Raw genomic sequence first — 16,555 nt, forward strand, 5'->3', positions numbered from 1 at the left:
CTGGGGTGCGGTCGAGTGGAACGGATCGAGTCGAGGTCATACGACTCAAGCTGGGTCGAGTAGAGGTGGTGCGACTCGAGCTGGGTGTATATGTATCCACTAAAACGATGATAACTCTTGAACCACACCTCCGATTGGCTTGAAACAAACGGCATTGGAAAGATGACTTAATTCTATACAGCTTTGATGAAGACGTCAAAAGCTAAATCTCTCTACCGGTGGCTCGAACGGCGACTCGAACGGCGATGGTGTTGGCTCGAACGACGGTTCCGAGAGTGTTGATGACATCCATTCCAGGCATGATGGATCAAGTGGGATGCTGGTGCTTCTTCCTGGGAGCACGTCCAAGTCGGATGTCGGTCGAGTCACATGACATTCATTCCGAGCATGCTTGATCGAGCCGCATGTCTCAACCTCCATTTAGTTTCAACAGTCTGGACATCTCCTAAACACCTGAAATAACTCCAATATGCAAGATGTATGCAAGACCAATGCAAAGACTACCTAGATATGTATATTATGCAAAAAAAACTAAAAAGAATGCAAAACAATGAGTTAAAAGAACAAAATGAATAACAAATGATGAAAAAATGTAAAATATATATATATCAATTTTTCTTATACATCATTGTTTATAGTATATGTTATAGAGTGGGTAATTTATTTATAAACAACAATTAAGTTAAGAATTAAAAACTAATGAGGTTGTTAGATGGGACTAGAGGGGGATCGGATGACCGGATGAGACTTTAGGGACTTTTTCTTGGTCCTTGATGTTTCCGAGTGGGGAATAAGGTCTCCAACTCTCCATGTCTCAACACGAAAAGCACGTGCTTAGTCTCTTTGTCTCTCTTCTCTTACTTTTTTTTTCTTCTTCTTTTTTCTGCCCATAACACGTATTGTTGTTAGTCGTTGATTTTACACAATAAATGTGATTAGGACTTTTGGTACGTAGAAAAGCTTTTTTCATTCTTTCTAAAAGATAATACGAAAAGCAAACAATAATTGGTTGATTGATGAAACCGTCGGAGAAAAGCAACCCCATTTAACAGAGTTAAGAACCTAGTCTTTTATATTGAAATACATTGTTTACATATAATTTCAATAGCGAGTCGATACATATTTTACCGTACGTGCTGAATTATTTGCTTTAACATTAGTTTGACGTGAAATCTAAGTGAAAGAAAAATAAGAGAATTCTCCATTGTTACGATTTAAAAGAAGCTTATGACACCTGAAAATGCATAATTACAAGAAAAAAAGTTACATCATGGACAGTACGTGGTGTTAGTGTCAAAAAATAAGTGGACTCCATAATAACAATTTCTTTTACTCCAACGTGTATTCACACTGTACATCAGATCCATAATATTTTGTAACATTTAGTTGATGTTCGATTAGACTTGATTCATTCGATTCGGTTCATAGGACACCCCTCTTAAATGAACTTGTAGATTTAATTATGCATTGTCAGGAGCATCCTACAAGAAAAAAATAACCACATCATGGACTGTACGTTGTGTTATGCATGTGTTCATATTTATGAAGATAAGATCTAATTTAAGTTCGAATGAATATAGAGTTTTTTTTAAATGCCTTTTTTTCTATATCTGTTGACTGAGGCAAAAACATTGGAATCTCAAACCTCTCTAGAAGCCAACAAAATGGTACGATCATCATAGAAAAATAATAAGAAGACTTCTGATTTCGATCAGAGTTATTATACTTTAATTCATATAAACGTCACGTTTTTATGCATATAAACAATCTGGTCAACGTAATTATAGGGGTGGAGAAAAAAGAAAATCAAAAACTAAGCCGCGTCTCGTTGTCAATATATAAAGAGAACACCTGAAAACACTTTCTATTCATAACCCACTTTTCTCAAAACAAAATACATTTCTCGATTTGTCTTTTAATCTTGTCTTAATCAGGATAATATCTTGTTATTTCTTTATCGTTTATTACTTAATAATTGGATATGGAAGAAGACTTCAGATTAGCCGATTTCTCACTCGAAAACATTGATTTCGACTTTAATATCTATGAAGAAAACAATCTCTCAGCTAACGAAGCGGGTATGGATTCAAAGCAAGCTCATCGTTCATCACATTTTGATCATCAAATGCATCTTGAGTTCCTTGGACAGAAGCCGAAGTCTGCGGTAAAGCCTATGATGAAGATCAACAACAACCCACGAGTGATTTCTTTCGATTTCTCTAGTAATGTTTCTTCTTCACCAGCTGTGGAAGAGATCATTATGGACCAATTGGTTGGCCGTGGTACCAAGAGAAAAACATGTTCTCATGGCACAAGATCTCCGGTTCTTGCTAAAGAACATGTTCTAGCCGAGAGAAAGCGCCGTGAGAAGCTTTCTGAAAAGTTCATTGCTCTCTCAGCTCTTCTTCCCGGTCTTAAGAAGGTATGCAAATATTTTAAATCGTTAACTATCTATAAGTTTTGTATGTTTTATGTTTACTAGGTATAGTTCACAGTGAAGAATGATGCATAGTAAAAACAATTTAGTTTAATTATTATCAATTGGTTTTGAGAATACGGAACTCTCTTGTTGTGTTTTTAGGCAGACAAGGTAACGGTTCTTGATGACGCGATCTCACGTATGAAACAACTTCAAGAACAATTAAGAAAGCTCAAGGAAGAGAAAGAAGCAACAAGAGAAATGGAATCTATTATTCTTGTGAAGAAATCTAAAGTACTATACGACGATGAGCCTAACCTATCATCTTCTCCTTCATATCATAATCAATTCGATCAAGCGTTGCCAGAAATCGAAGCAAAAGTATCCCAAAACGACGTTCTCATCCGGATCCATTGCGAGAAAAGCAAAGGACGTATGATTAACATACTAAACACAATCGAAAATCTTCAACTGCGCATCGAAAATAGTATCGTGTTACCATTTGGAGACTCCACTCTCGACATCACTGTCCTTGCACAGGTAAAATCATTTTTAATATAACTATATATATGGAATACTAAAACTGGATAAGTTGCAATATAACATTGATATATTTTAGTTGAACTGATCTTCTTATTTTGATTTGGCAGATGGATAAAGATTTTTCGGTGAGTGTACTTAAGGATCTTGTACGGAACCTCAGACTCGCCCTGGTTTAGGATCTTCTTTGAAGCTTTTAGTTACTGACTGTACAAACGGTGCCAATGTTTTCGTGAATTTGGTGTCGTTTTCTTCTAGGGGTTTTTCACACGTGTACTACCACGTGTTTGATGAATTTTCTAGGCGAGGTTCACGTCCTTCAGTGGTTGAAACTAAATTGATTAATGTCTATTTTTTGGGATTAATAATGTATATCGTATATGTTAAATATGTGATCGAAACTTTGTTTGAGTTTGTTGATTCAAGCTAATTTAATTAAAAGAAGTGTCTACTACAAGTTTAACTAAAATAAAATTGGCCATATATTACGATGAAAGTTAGTGTAGAAAGGTTATAAAAATAAATGTAAAGTAGAAGTTAGCGTAGCAATCAAATAGGTAATTCGTATGATTAACTATTGGTATCATCAAAATGCAATTATTTTTTGTGTAACTTATTTTATAAGATTTTTTTATAGTTGTAAAGATATTCCTACATCTTCATACGGTCGTTTGCAACAAAATTATCTCTATTTTTCCCAAAACAAAAAAAAATAACTAAAAACATACTTTAACTTGATAAAAATTTCAAAAACAAACAATGAATAAGCGTGTAAATGTTAAGTGTGATTGGTAGTATTATAGTAAATGAGCAGAAGAATATAAGACGTAAAAGAATCCAAAGATAGATATACTGTATTAACGATGAAAGAGAAAAAAAAACTGTAATGTGGTTATCAGACAATACAGCACTATCTAAAACTATTTATCATTTATATTTAAAACTTAAAAACGAATGGCCAAATTAATTATGATATATGTATTGTGTTACCATAATTGATTTATGATATATTACAATATTATCTTCATCCATGTAATTCACAATATTATCTTTATTTATTTTTATTTTTTCAACCAAACATTAAATAAATTAAAAGATCACTCCACGATTAGTTGCCCAAACACGATGAAAAAAGTTTACAAAAGAAGTCTCAACAACTAAAGATCTTGAAGACTGGACAAGACAATCTGCTCTAACGTTGAAATCACGTGCGATCCTAGTCAGAGTGAAAGAGGGGAAGGAGGATCGGAGCAAGGAGAATTCGTCCAACAAATTTGAGAAGGCCGGCCAATCCTCGGGCAGCTGCACCATCGCTATCAATTCTGCACAATCCGTCTCAAAGGTTTGAATCAACCCAGCCACCCGCAACGATTCCATCGCCCACATCAGAGCTTGTAACTCCGCATGTAATGGGGACGGACCACGTCGAAGACTTCGTGCTCCCAGAAGAAGCGTCGAGTCCTCACCATTACAAAACCACCAACCCATACCTTGGAAAGGATCCAAACCTTTCCAGGAACCATCAACCTGACAGCGTAGAGAGGGCTCCCTCACCTCTAGGGGGGGTGGAAGATGCCGATGATTCCTCGATAAGGATTTGGCCTCCTCCCACAGTAGCCTGTCATTATTCGCCTGGTTCAGAATATCACTCAGTTCGCCCTCTGTTCCCTGGAAAACTTTCCTATTTCTATCTTTCCAAATTGACCAAAGAATCCAAGGAAGACGGAAAGATATATCCGAAACTCCCGATTGGGACGAAGCCCGCCCGAAAATAAAATCCAAATTCGCATAGATTGAAGCATAGAGAAACCCATCCGGAATTAAAGAGACTTGAGCCAATTCCAAAACACTTCGCAAACGAGGACACTCGAAAAATGTGTGATTTATAGACTCTGCCGCGGAAACACACCGTTTGCAGATAATGTCATAGTGAACCCCTCGGTGCACTAACCGTTCCATCACAGGAAGGGTACCAGAGGCAACCTGCCAAAAGAAGTGTTGGACCTTCGGGGGAACCTGAAGTTTCCACGATTGGGCCCGAAGAGCCATACACGAAGGCCTGTATTCAGCTGTCGTCATCAAATCTCGGGCCAACCGATAGCCCGATATCACCGAATACTTCCCCGATTTGGTGAAATGCCATACTAATCGATCCGGTTTATAGTATTTACCGGGTCAAAAAGCTCCTCTAATATGGGTAAATGCCAATCTTTCGTGATTGGATTAATTAAGTGATTAACCATTAAACTCGGAAGCCACTGGCTTCCCCGACCATTAGCTGGTCTAAGCCGGACATCCGGTAACCACGGGTCCCACCAAACGGAGATAGAGCAACCAGAACCCACCGCCCATCTCGCTCTTTGCCCCACCAGATCCTTGGTAGAGTAAATGCTCCTCCATGCAAAGGAAGGATTATTTGGTTTTTTTTGCCAACAGGGGGTGTTTATTCCTAAAATAACGACCTCTCATTACCCGAGCCATCAAGGAGTTCGGATAATGAATCAGCCGCCAAAACTGTTTAGCCAGCATGGCATCATTAAATTGTTCTAGAGCACGGAAACCTAAACCCCCTTCTAACTTATCTTTACATAATTTATCCCAAGCAACCCAATGCATACCACGAGCCTTATCGTTAGACTTCCACCAAAAGGTAGAAATAGCACTCGTTAGTTTAGATGTCAGCTCCTGTGGCAATTTGTAACATGATATAACATGAGAAGGTAGTGTCAGCGCTACCGATTTTATCATGATTTCCTTACCCCCTTTCGATAAGTACTTCGCAGACCAACCATTAACTCGGTCATCCATCCGATCCTTCACATAGCTAAACACCTTCGTCTTCGAACCCTGAAGACTTTCAGAATTACCCGAATAAGAGCCTATACCACCCTCTTTAGAAATGCCCATAACTGATTTTATCTGAGATCTTGTTGTAGGTGGAACTTTCTTACGGAACATAAAAATAAAGTTATATTTTTATATATTTATATTTAAATAGTAGTAACGAATAAAATACTTTCTAAATGTTGTATTTTTGGATTTCTTATCTCTACATGAAAACATATCATCAGTAATTATTTAGTAATCATATAGTGTAGTAAAAGGAGTCACATGCATAAAAATTAATAAACCATGAATTCATTCATGAATGGGAGGAACGTGACAAAATAGTACTAGTAATTGCCGCACGATTGATCTAAAAACCAATTCTTGGAAAAGGTTATACTCCCCCCAAATTTGGGATACATACTAAAATAATTACGAAATTTTAAATAAAATAAAATAGCATCGATTTAGTAGTAAATTAAGCATATTACGATTTTGTTGTTTCTTGGTTTCCGATCTCATATACTCATAATCATGGTCTCAAAGGTCAACTATAGCTTGATTTAAGATCAGAATGACACTTTCACTTTTCTTCTTTAATATAATTTCGAGAAAGCCGTGATCACATGTATCACGTTTGTACTATATAGCAATGCGTATTGGCTCAAGATAGACTTCTTAAATAGGTGAAGCTAGCATGATTATGTGACACTTGTCAACTATAACCCTTAGCCCATCTTCTATATATGTGAAATATGATGAATTGATGGAAGGTGGATTGAAGCTTAAAATGAAAAAGCTAAAAGATGATATTTCCATCTACATATATATTTTTGGAAACACTTATGAAATAAATCTTAACATTTAATATTATTTATAGGGAATATCATTGATATTAAATATTTTTAATTTATAATATTAAATAAAAATTAAAAACAAGATTTTGTACAACTGATATTTCCTAAAATTAAGAAATTTTGAAGATATTAATACTCTCTTTAAAATCTCTAACTCCACTATTTTTAAAAACAACTTATTTACGAGATATTTTTAAAAAAAATAATATCTCTAAAAAGATTTTAAAATCGATATCATTTTTTTGTTTTACTGTAATTTTTTTACATTAATTTAAAAATTAAATATTCCTCATATCTTATTATGAATTTTCGAAAAAAATTTATTAATAACGAATTTTAAATAATTTCTATATTTATTAGATTCAATAATTTAAATTCAATAACTTTTATATTGTAGACTAAAAAATAACAAAACATTATATTTATGGATTGTATACACTTAAAATCAATGGTTTGATATCTTTCCTATAATATAAAAAAGTAAACATAAAAACAGTTATCTATATATTTATGGACTATACATAGGTAGTAAATTTAAAAATATTAATAACTTACATATATATTTAATTTATTGTACAAATTACAATTTGCTTTTTGAAAAAAAAATAGTCTTTCCGTCCACCGCGGATAAATATCTAATTTCTTATTATTTTCTATTACATAAATCTCAATATTTATATACACACAAGAATCCAAAACTCTAAAACCATACTAAGGACATGTGTCATTAACATCTTATAGTGAGCGTTCCAAGAGGATCAAATCTGTTATTGACTAGTAACTTTATGAGCTGTCATCTTCCATACATACTATTTGGCGTACTGTAGCATGCATAGCTCCTGTCTTTATCAAAACCTAATCAACACTCTCGACACTCAAATTAGAAGACAAATTATGTTTATGGTTTGGTTCCCGGGTTTAGAGGACTCCTGATTAGTATATATCTTTCCTTTTCAAGTTTTTAATAAAGGGATGCAGTTAATGTAAAATAGTTTTTTGGTTGAATAACTTTTACATACATTTAAGACGAAAAACATTATGAGCTGCCTTGTACATAAATATTTCAAATGTTTTCATATATTTGAGGGCTCAAGGTAAACGTCTCATTGCAACTATTGGCATTTGGAAGAGATCTACTCCTTAGTAAGTGTTGTCAAAACCTTTGTGACATTTCAAAGCCACATGGCTTACTTTTCCACAGATTAGACAAGTAGATTGAGAAGTCAATGTTTTGGTTATAGAGTACATTTGCTATAATGATAAAATCTTTTACGAGTTGAGTAGTTATATACCGGGACTTTTGGATCCTTTAGACCATACTCTTTTCCCAAACCATTCAACACACCACAAATCATTTTATGGTTTGAGATCGGAGATCATGTCGCATGAAGCCTATCATCACTAGTATCTTTTATATCACTTTACTCAGCCATATATTTCTTTGTAGATCTAACTTTCTATTAGTTAAAAGTTAAAACTTGATGTGGTGAGAGTTTTAACCTAGTACGTTATAGTACTTAGGAGCCGAATCTACTGAAGAATGATAGGTTGCACAACAAACCTATACGAATATAACAAACTTACAAACAAAATATATTGGATTGGTTTGAGAAGGCCTGAAAACTATAAAATAAAGTAGTAAATAAAACATGAAAGTAAATACAAATAGAATTTGTTGCAAAGTTTATTTATTGTTTATTTAGAGAATATAGAGATAGAAACCGATTAGCAAAGTCCTAAAACTCGAATCACAGCTATGTTAAAATCTACTTTCGTATAACATCACTACCTATATGTAAGAAACTCAATTACTCAAATTTTGCAGGTTATCACGCATTAACATAATAACATATGCAATTAAAACATGCTCGATTTGTTTACAGAAACATCATAACTCGATTTTCCTACTGTATTTTCTTTGGTTCTTCTTATCTTGTAGTAACTTTTTTGGGTTTTCGGCATCTCATCACAATATAGGGTTGTCAATCATTCTTGTCATCGTTTTGTTCCTATAAAAGTCTTGATTTGAGAGAACACATACACTCCTAATGCGATGTGGAAAAATGTTTGAGTGACTTGAAAATTAAACAGAAATTTGGGAGCAAATAAACGTATATTCATTAAATATGTTTCATAAAAAGTGTCATTTTTACATGTTTTACATAATTAAATGCAAATATTTTTCAATGTTTAAGTCATTATTGGAGTATGAAACTAATAGAGAGAAACGAAGGTTTGTACATAAAAGACCGTGATCACATACATGAGAAATCACGTGTTTGCTATATATCACGTTGTCAACATCACCTTTAGTTGTCATCGTCACTAACAAAAATGTCATCGTCAGGAACATTTAATCAATCGTCTTTTGCAAATGAAAATTGCATTATTTAAAGCGAAGACATTTGTAACCATGCATATATATTAATAATATATAAAGGTTGGAATTGTCCATTTTTTCTATCTCCCTCTATCAAACAAAATGATCAAAATGGTATATCAGAATTTTTAATATAAAGGTTATTTTACATTGTCAGTAAAATTTATGAAATTTTTTGATATACCATCATTATACCCTTACAAAATAAGTAATTTTGGAAATTGCATTATATTTTGCATTTTTCTACTAATTTTGATTAATGGAAAGTTAGTTATCCTACTAATAATAAAAGGGAATTACATTTTAATAAATAAGATTAAATTTGTAAAATATTATATCATGTGCCATTGATATTAAGATTAAAAAATCATTAAGATTTTAAAACTTATCTTTATATCCAAACAAATCTCACAAATATTTCTCTACTATGCATGTAACCAAACATCCTACTAAAAATTAATTAATTCAATTCTCTTTTTCAAAGTAAAATTACATGTTTTTAAAGAAAAAAATAATCTTCAAAAAATGTATTACTAACTTCTTTTATTTATCTATCACTTTTATCATATCGAGTTCGCCCTAATTATTTCTCTCCCAGACACGACTATCGAGAAGCCGCTATTAACATCTTCCTCCGACGCCGGCACAGCTCCGGCTCGCCGGCGTCGGGGTCTCTCAACCTCTCCGATCCTTTATTGCTTCCTCTACTCTCTTAGTTACTCTTCTCAATCTTTTTTCCCCTTTTATTTCCCTCTTTTGATTCCCTATCAAACTAATATCCCAGATCCAGACGAAGGTTTGATCTTGTTCCCCTGTAAATGGGTGCGAAGTCCGGCGAACCCCACTCTCAACTATTCTCGCCCAGCCTTACCATCGACGGTACCAATGTCTTTGTGCTCCCCACTTCCTCGATCCGGATTGGGCTTCGCCCATGAAGTCTCCTCTCCACCAACGGCACCAGAGTCGATGTTTGGCGAGGAATCTTTCAGATATGCGAGTTATCTCCGTTATTGGACTCCCGTCTCAATGTTTTGTCACCATATGATCCAGGTCTACGCCCACCGGAGATGCAGAATCTTTCACTTTCTCCGGTTAGCCGCTGCACGAATTAACGTCCATTCTCTCTGCGGATGGGTCCTGCATCTGAACTCGGCTTGCTAGTATCTCAAATGGTCTCACCTAACTTCCAAAATCCCAGGTTTTCTCTACCTACCCTTATGTTATCTGGTAAACTTTATCTAGGTTCTTTGGTTAAACTCGATGTTCGAAGACTGCATCTGAGAATCCACTTACCTAGATGGTTCGGTAGAAACAAAGTGTATGTTAGATCCTTGGTCTTTGCTCAATCAGTGACATTGCTAGCTAACTGGAAGAACCAAATCACTTATATTCCTATGCTACCTAGCGGTTCCAGCTATCAACAACACCCTATCAACCGTCAGCAATCTTTCCCGATTCTGAAGCTCAGGGCTGCCATCCTTTTGCCCGTGTCTAGCCGACTACAAAACTTGTGTGGAATCCTTGATCACCATTTCCATGGCAGAGAGGATCCACCTGTTATGTTACGACTTTACACTTATCTTTTGCACCTGTTCTTAGCGTCATCGGTGAATGTTTCTAACCCCATTACCCTGCAACAATCCTCTTGTCCAAAAATCAGGTCTATTTTTTATATGTCAGTGTCTCACCGGTTACTAACCTTGTGTGATATTCTTGATCACCATTTCTATGGCAGAGAGGGTTCACCTGCTATGTTACGGCCTTGCACTTATTTTTGGCGAATCCTGAATTTAGATGCACCACAAACCTCCATCTCCTTGCTTTGGTCTGCTTATAAAGGTGTGCAGCTTCATGGTTTTTTGCCCTGTATCCCAAGATGCTCATTCGACAAAGCAAAGCAACCTTCTTGCAGTTCCATCCCCAGTAACCACATCCGGCCTGCAATACCAACATCCCAAAAGCACATGCCTTCCGCTTACTATTCATTATCATTCCCTTTGGTCTTTGGTCGGAGAGAGGACCCACCTGCATCCCCTTTTGGTCTCTCGCCCGGTTCACCAAGGTTCTCATCTGACGGAGCTAGACAACCAAACTTCAGCACCATCATCACCACCATCCTATCTGCTACCTACCGAATCTCTGTCAAGGCATGGCTTCTGCATTTGTACCTCACGATGGTGAGGCACTTGACTCCGATTCTCCATTTAAAGTCAAAGAGTCTTAAGACCACAACTATTTTGTCGTCCTTCGGGTCCCTCGAGGATGATCACTTAAGCAACCATGATCTCACATGTCCCAAGCTATTTTGTAGTACTTGCTTCAAAGCTCTCATGGACCATTACTTGAGGTTTTATGTTTCTTTCTGTACGGCTTTGGGGAATGTTCTTCTTTGTAATCTTCTAAACTATGGGATTATAATCCCTTACTCTTGTACTGGTTGACTTTGAATGAATAAAACCATACGTTTGCCAAAAAAAAAAAAAACTTTTTTTATTTTGGAGGAAAAAAATCAGTCCATAAAAAAGTGTATTTCAAGATATAAACATATATGTACTTCATAAAAAAATATAACATTTTTTAATTATAATGGTTAAAAATCTATAATTGAAGTAAACTCACATATTTTTATTTTCTTACGTCATTTTATTGATCTTAAAAACACAATTAACACTTTAAACAAAGGTAGTAAAAAGAGAGGACATGAATGAAATAATTGAGTAGCGTAAACTCACAGATTACCTCACTAGTGACAAAACTTAGTATGTTTCTTTATAGAGCTTTAGAAAGTGTAGGTATTTTTTAGCACAAAAAGAACTACAAACATATAAATGTTACATGAACATGACGAGTCAGTAGATTCATACAACCTTCGTTTTCTTGGTTGATAATAAGTATTTGATCTTACTTTTTTTTTTTTGATTTCTTAGTTAGTTATATTTGAACAATTGGTAGACGTAAATAATACTCAATCTTCGATTTCTTAGTTAGTTATACTTAAGCGACAAAAAATTGTAGTCTCACATGATTCACGAGGATATGAAGATGGCTCCAGAGAAATTTAATCATTGCAGACTTTTAACCGGATTCATATATCCTTTTTATCGCCAAAGAATGGTTATTAATTATGATATATATCTAAACCAAAGCATGGTTATTAATTATGATATATGTCAAAACAAAAATCTTTTATCTAAACCGTAACCTCATAATTCTATATAACTCATTGAATAATTTATAATGGCCATATTCGAATTAAAACTACAAACAACAACAACACATGCACATGTATATAATAATTTGTATTCATGTATATATAACATGGTTAACATTAAATCCAAATATATTGTTCCATGGTAGTAAACATATATTTATTGAAATTTTTAGAAAATGACTTATGGGTTTAGACCTATAAAGCACTGCAAAACCAATCAAATACTTTTATTTGTTTATTGATTTACTATGAAATTTTGAAAATAATTTCCCTTGTATATTCTGTCACCTATATAAATTGATATAAAAATGGAAATTTTAGGAAAACAAACAAAATATTCACACGTGCAAAGATTGATAAAGTTATTATATTTACTTATGTTTAATTAATTAAACAATTTATCTTTTTACACTGTTTAGAAATCAAGCATCTCCTCAGATTACATACTTAATTACATGTATTATGAACTAAAATATTTATGTAAAAGAAATTATTTATAATGTGCTAAAATTGTTAAAATCATGAATCTACGCAAATAGGAACTTATTGCTATAAAGAAGCACATAAGCAAAAAATAATATATATATATATATATATATTACAAATTCAGTTATATAGTGTGGTCCACAAAGAAGCACATAAACAAGAAATAATAGAATGGTATTAATCACCATTTAGTAGTCACACCTAATTATTCATTTAATTTGTCCAGAGTCCAGACAGATTCAACGGGATCCTCATATAGTTGCATAAACAAGTAGGAGTTATTTAGTATCAACTATATTTTTCTATATTTAAGTATAAAATCTAATTTACGTCATGGAGGATCTGTAGTTTTCTTTTAACACTAGATGATAGCGCTTAGATAATTTATATATAACATACTGTATTGTATTGTATTGTTGATAATATAATATGATTAGGAAACAATAAAATAAATATGCATAGATTGTGTTTGTATAACCTTCTAATAATTTAGGCAAAAGTAATGTAAGAATTAACAGCGCACCTGCACATGAGCTTTTCGAATACATTTTTACTTGAGCAGTTGAGCATATTAGAATGTGCTCAAAAAGGAACCTCTGCACAAATAACTACTGTATAATTTTTTAGGGCGGATGTAATCGTCCAATAGTCACCTCACTAGCCTTTCTAATAGACCTAAACTATGACACTATATTGGTTAACCAAACAAAAAAATTAGACAATTTTGAGCTTGAGAACAAATAAATCTTCGACTAATTCAATATGATAAGTTCTCTTCAAAATAAAAATCACTAAGACCATTACAATTTTGTGAAACATTACAATTTTTAGGTCAAATACCTTATCTACATTTGATCTAATCCGTCCACGTGATCGGCTGTTCCATTCTTACCTAAGTCAAAGGCTCACACAGCTATATCTCTATGAAGATGGATACATTTAATGTACGAAGCATGTAGTTTAAGATCTTGGTAGCTTTCCAAGGTCAGATCTCAAATCTCCACCCATTAATTCTATTTTCAACCAAAACAATACCCACATTTAATTTTATCTTTCAGGAGGACCTTATTTAAATTTTTTTTTTCTTTTTTCAGGACCTTAAACTTTACTACTAAAAAAATATTAATGAGAAACCTACCAGATCGAGTAACAATTAGTATAAGTTATTTTTCTCATTAAAAAATTATAAATTCTTTTTCAACGCATATGCTTTTTCTTCTGGCCGATATTGTACCGCAAAATAATATTATTTTTATAAGAACAAATCATAAAAATCCACTATAAAGAGTTCACTCGTCCACATTAACATAACAAAACAAAATCATATTTACTCCAAAACAAAAGAAGTTTTAGGAAAGATTTATACTATATTTCGCATTAAACTTTCTCCTAAAGCTTGTTTCCTCTTTTGTTTCTTGTTCATTTTTATCTTTCAATATCTTATTTTTTTGCTTTCTTGTTTTGGAAAAAAGAAAAGAAAAGAGAGAAACGTTTTGGTCATTCCACGAAGAAATGGAAGACTCAAGCTTTATGGATTTGATGATCGAGACAGATGAGTATCTGATCGATGACTGGGAATCCGATTTCCCGATATGGGGGGAGACTAACACCAAACCAGGTTCGGAGTCCGGAACCGAACCCGGGTTTGAGTTGGTACCAGAGAGACCAGCAAAACAAATGAAAACAACCAACAACAACATCAATACAATATCTTCTTCTCCATCGTCGTCTTCTTCTTCTTCTGGTTCGCGCACGTCCCAAGTGATCTCATTCGGGTCTCCTGACACTAATAAGACCAACCCGGTCGAGACATCTTTGAACTTCTCCAACCAAGTAAGCACGGATCAGAGAATGAGGTCCGAAAGAAAAGATTGTGTTAATAATGGAGGAAGAAGAGAACCACATCTATTAAAAGAACATGTTTTGGCTGAACGTAAACGTCGACAAAAGCTCAACGAGCGTTTGATTGCTCTCTCTGCTCTTCTACCTGGCCTTAAAAAGGTCAACATCTTTTTCTCATCAAACTTTAATTATTTGCGTTTGTTTAATTTGTATTATTTTTTATTATATATTGTTTTACAAATAAACCACCAAAAACGTAATTTGTTAATGGTATAAATGCAAACGCCAATGCCAAACATAAGAAAAATGTTTTATTTGCAGCAAAAATATTATATGAAGTTCTGAAATTTTTTTATTTGTCAAAGTGTTTTTATAGTAAGAAAATTGTGTTTTAAAACTAAAGTTTATTTATTTATCTTTGTGGATCCCATTATTCATAAAATCCGGATGGTGACACAATGTTCGGTAAGCATGACATTGAACCAGATTTTTATTAGCAATTTTTATCTGGTGTGTGTGTGTAGACGGACAAGGCAACAGTTCTTGAAGACGCGATCAAGCATTTGAAACAACTTCAAGAGCGGGTAAAGAAGCTTGAAGAAGAGCGAGTTGGGACCAAGAAAATGGATCAATCAGTTATATTGGTTAAGAGATCTCAAGTGTATTTAGACGATGATTCTTCATCGTATTCATCTACTTGCTCTGCTGCTTCTCCTCTGTCTTCTTCTTCAGACGAAGTTTCGATCTTGAAACAGACGATGCCTATGATCGAAGCGCGAGTTTCCGACAGAGATTTGCTGATTAGAGTTCATTGTGATAATAACAAAGGGTGTCTGATTAAAATCCTAAGTTCCTTGGAGAAGTTTCGCCTTGATGTAGTCAATAGCTTCACTTTACCCTTTGGGCAGTCAACTCTCGTTATCACTATTCTCACTAAGGTATCTATCAATCTTATAAATATTTTAATCTTATCATATTAATTTCATTAATGCGTAAAATATATATATTCTATTATATATATGCAGATGGACAGCAAATTTTCTCGACCTGTTGAGGAAGTGGTGAAGAACATAACACTTGCATTAGCCGAATAGCAATATATAAAAAATGTTGATGTGAATTACAAAAAGTGGTTTTAAACGTGTGGATTTGGTCGCCAGTCTTGACCTATTCACTCGGTTTAGTTGTATAATGACTAGTTGGATAATAAAACCAGCTTGGTAGGCACGAAATATGGCATTTTGTCGTCTGTTGAGTGCAAAAGCTGGATAATTATGTGTACCTAATCATGGCTGTATGATTGGTTTGCTATTTATATTTTTCCCTCAGTATTATTGGTTTGTTTTAATAAATGCATGAAAGCCGAAGAGTTATTTATTATTTCTATTTTTAGTTAGTTATTTTCTGATTTAAGCTTAATCCTATAAATCTTTTCAATCGGGACTTTCCCACACTTGTGTAAACTTTTTTTGTTGTTGTTGTTAAAAATAGCATTTTTATAGGTTAGTTGTTCTATTCTTATAATATTGTTAAATTTACATGACCAGTGTGGATTTTTATAACATCCCAGCAAACTTCGACTCTACTAAATTATGTTATCCCACATAATAATAGAAATTTAGTATGAATCATGTCGATTCAATGATGATAAAAAAAAAATTGTGATTATATTGGAGCAATAAAACTTTACCAACTGTTGTGGATAGCTATAGGCACAATACATCATTCAAGACAATTTATTGCGTCTTGGCAGTGGGATAATTTTTCCACAATAAAATGATAGATAAAGACGTATTGTTGATTGGAAATATTTTTCCATTTTGTATGACCAACACATAAAGTTACGTACAACCAATGTCTATAATGGAATTAACAAGAAAAAAAAAAGTGATTGTAGAGACTATTCCAACAAATTGTAATACCAAGCGACTCTAAGTTAGATTTCCTAAAAAAGATGTATGAACGTCTCTTTGACAAAAAAAAAAAAAAAAAAT

The 16,555-nt window shown here is 33.8% G+C and overlaps 2 protein-coding genes across 3 annotated transcripts; both read left to right on the forward strand.

Moving 5' to 3' along the window:
• LOC104751914 (transcription factor bHLH19-like) lies at nt 1,890–3,351 on the forward strand. 2 transcript variants are annotated; one of them, XM_010473970.2, is made up of 3 exons: nt 1,890–2,422; nt 2,582–2,959; nt 3,070–3,351. In XM_010473970.2, exons 1-3 carry the CDS (start codon nt 1,982–1,984, stop codon nt 3,136–3,138), a joined length of 888 nt encoding a protein of 295 aa, XP_010472272.1. In that variant the 5' UTR covers nt 1,890–1,981; the 3' UTR covers nt 3,139–3,351. The 2 variants fall into 2 exon arrangements, with proteins under 2 accessions (XP_010472272.1, XP_010472273.1); XM_010473971.1 differs by having other exon boundaries at nt 3,080–3,167.
• LOC104751915 (transcription factor NAI1) lies at nt 14,003–15,941 on the forward strand. Its single transcript, XM_010473972.2, has 3 exons — nt 14,003–14,720; nt 15,086–15,499; nt 15,587–15,941. The coding sequence occupies exons 1-3, from the start codon at nt 14,232–14,234 to the stop codon at nt 15,653–15,655; spliced, it is 972 nt and encodes a 323-aa protein (XP_010472274.1). The 5' UTR covers nt 14,003–14,231; the 3' UTR covers nt 15,656–15,941.

This window comes from Camelina sativa, chromosome 16 (assembly GCF_000633955.1).
Source record: "Camelina sativa cultivar DH55 chromosome 16, Cs, whole genome shotgun sequence".
Classification (NCBI taxonomy): domain Eukaryota; kingdom Viridiplantae; phylum Streptophyta; class Magnoliopsida; order Brassicales; family Brassicaceae; genus Camelina; species Camelina sativa.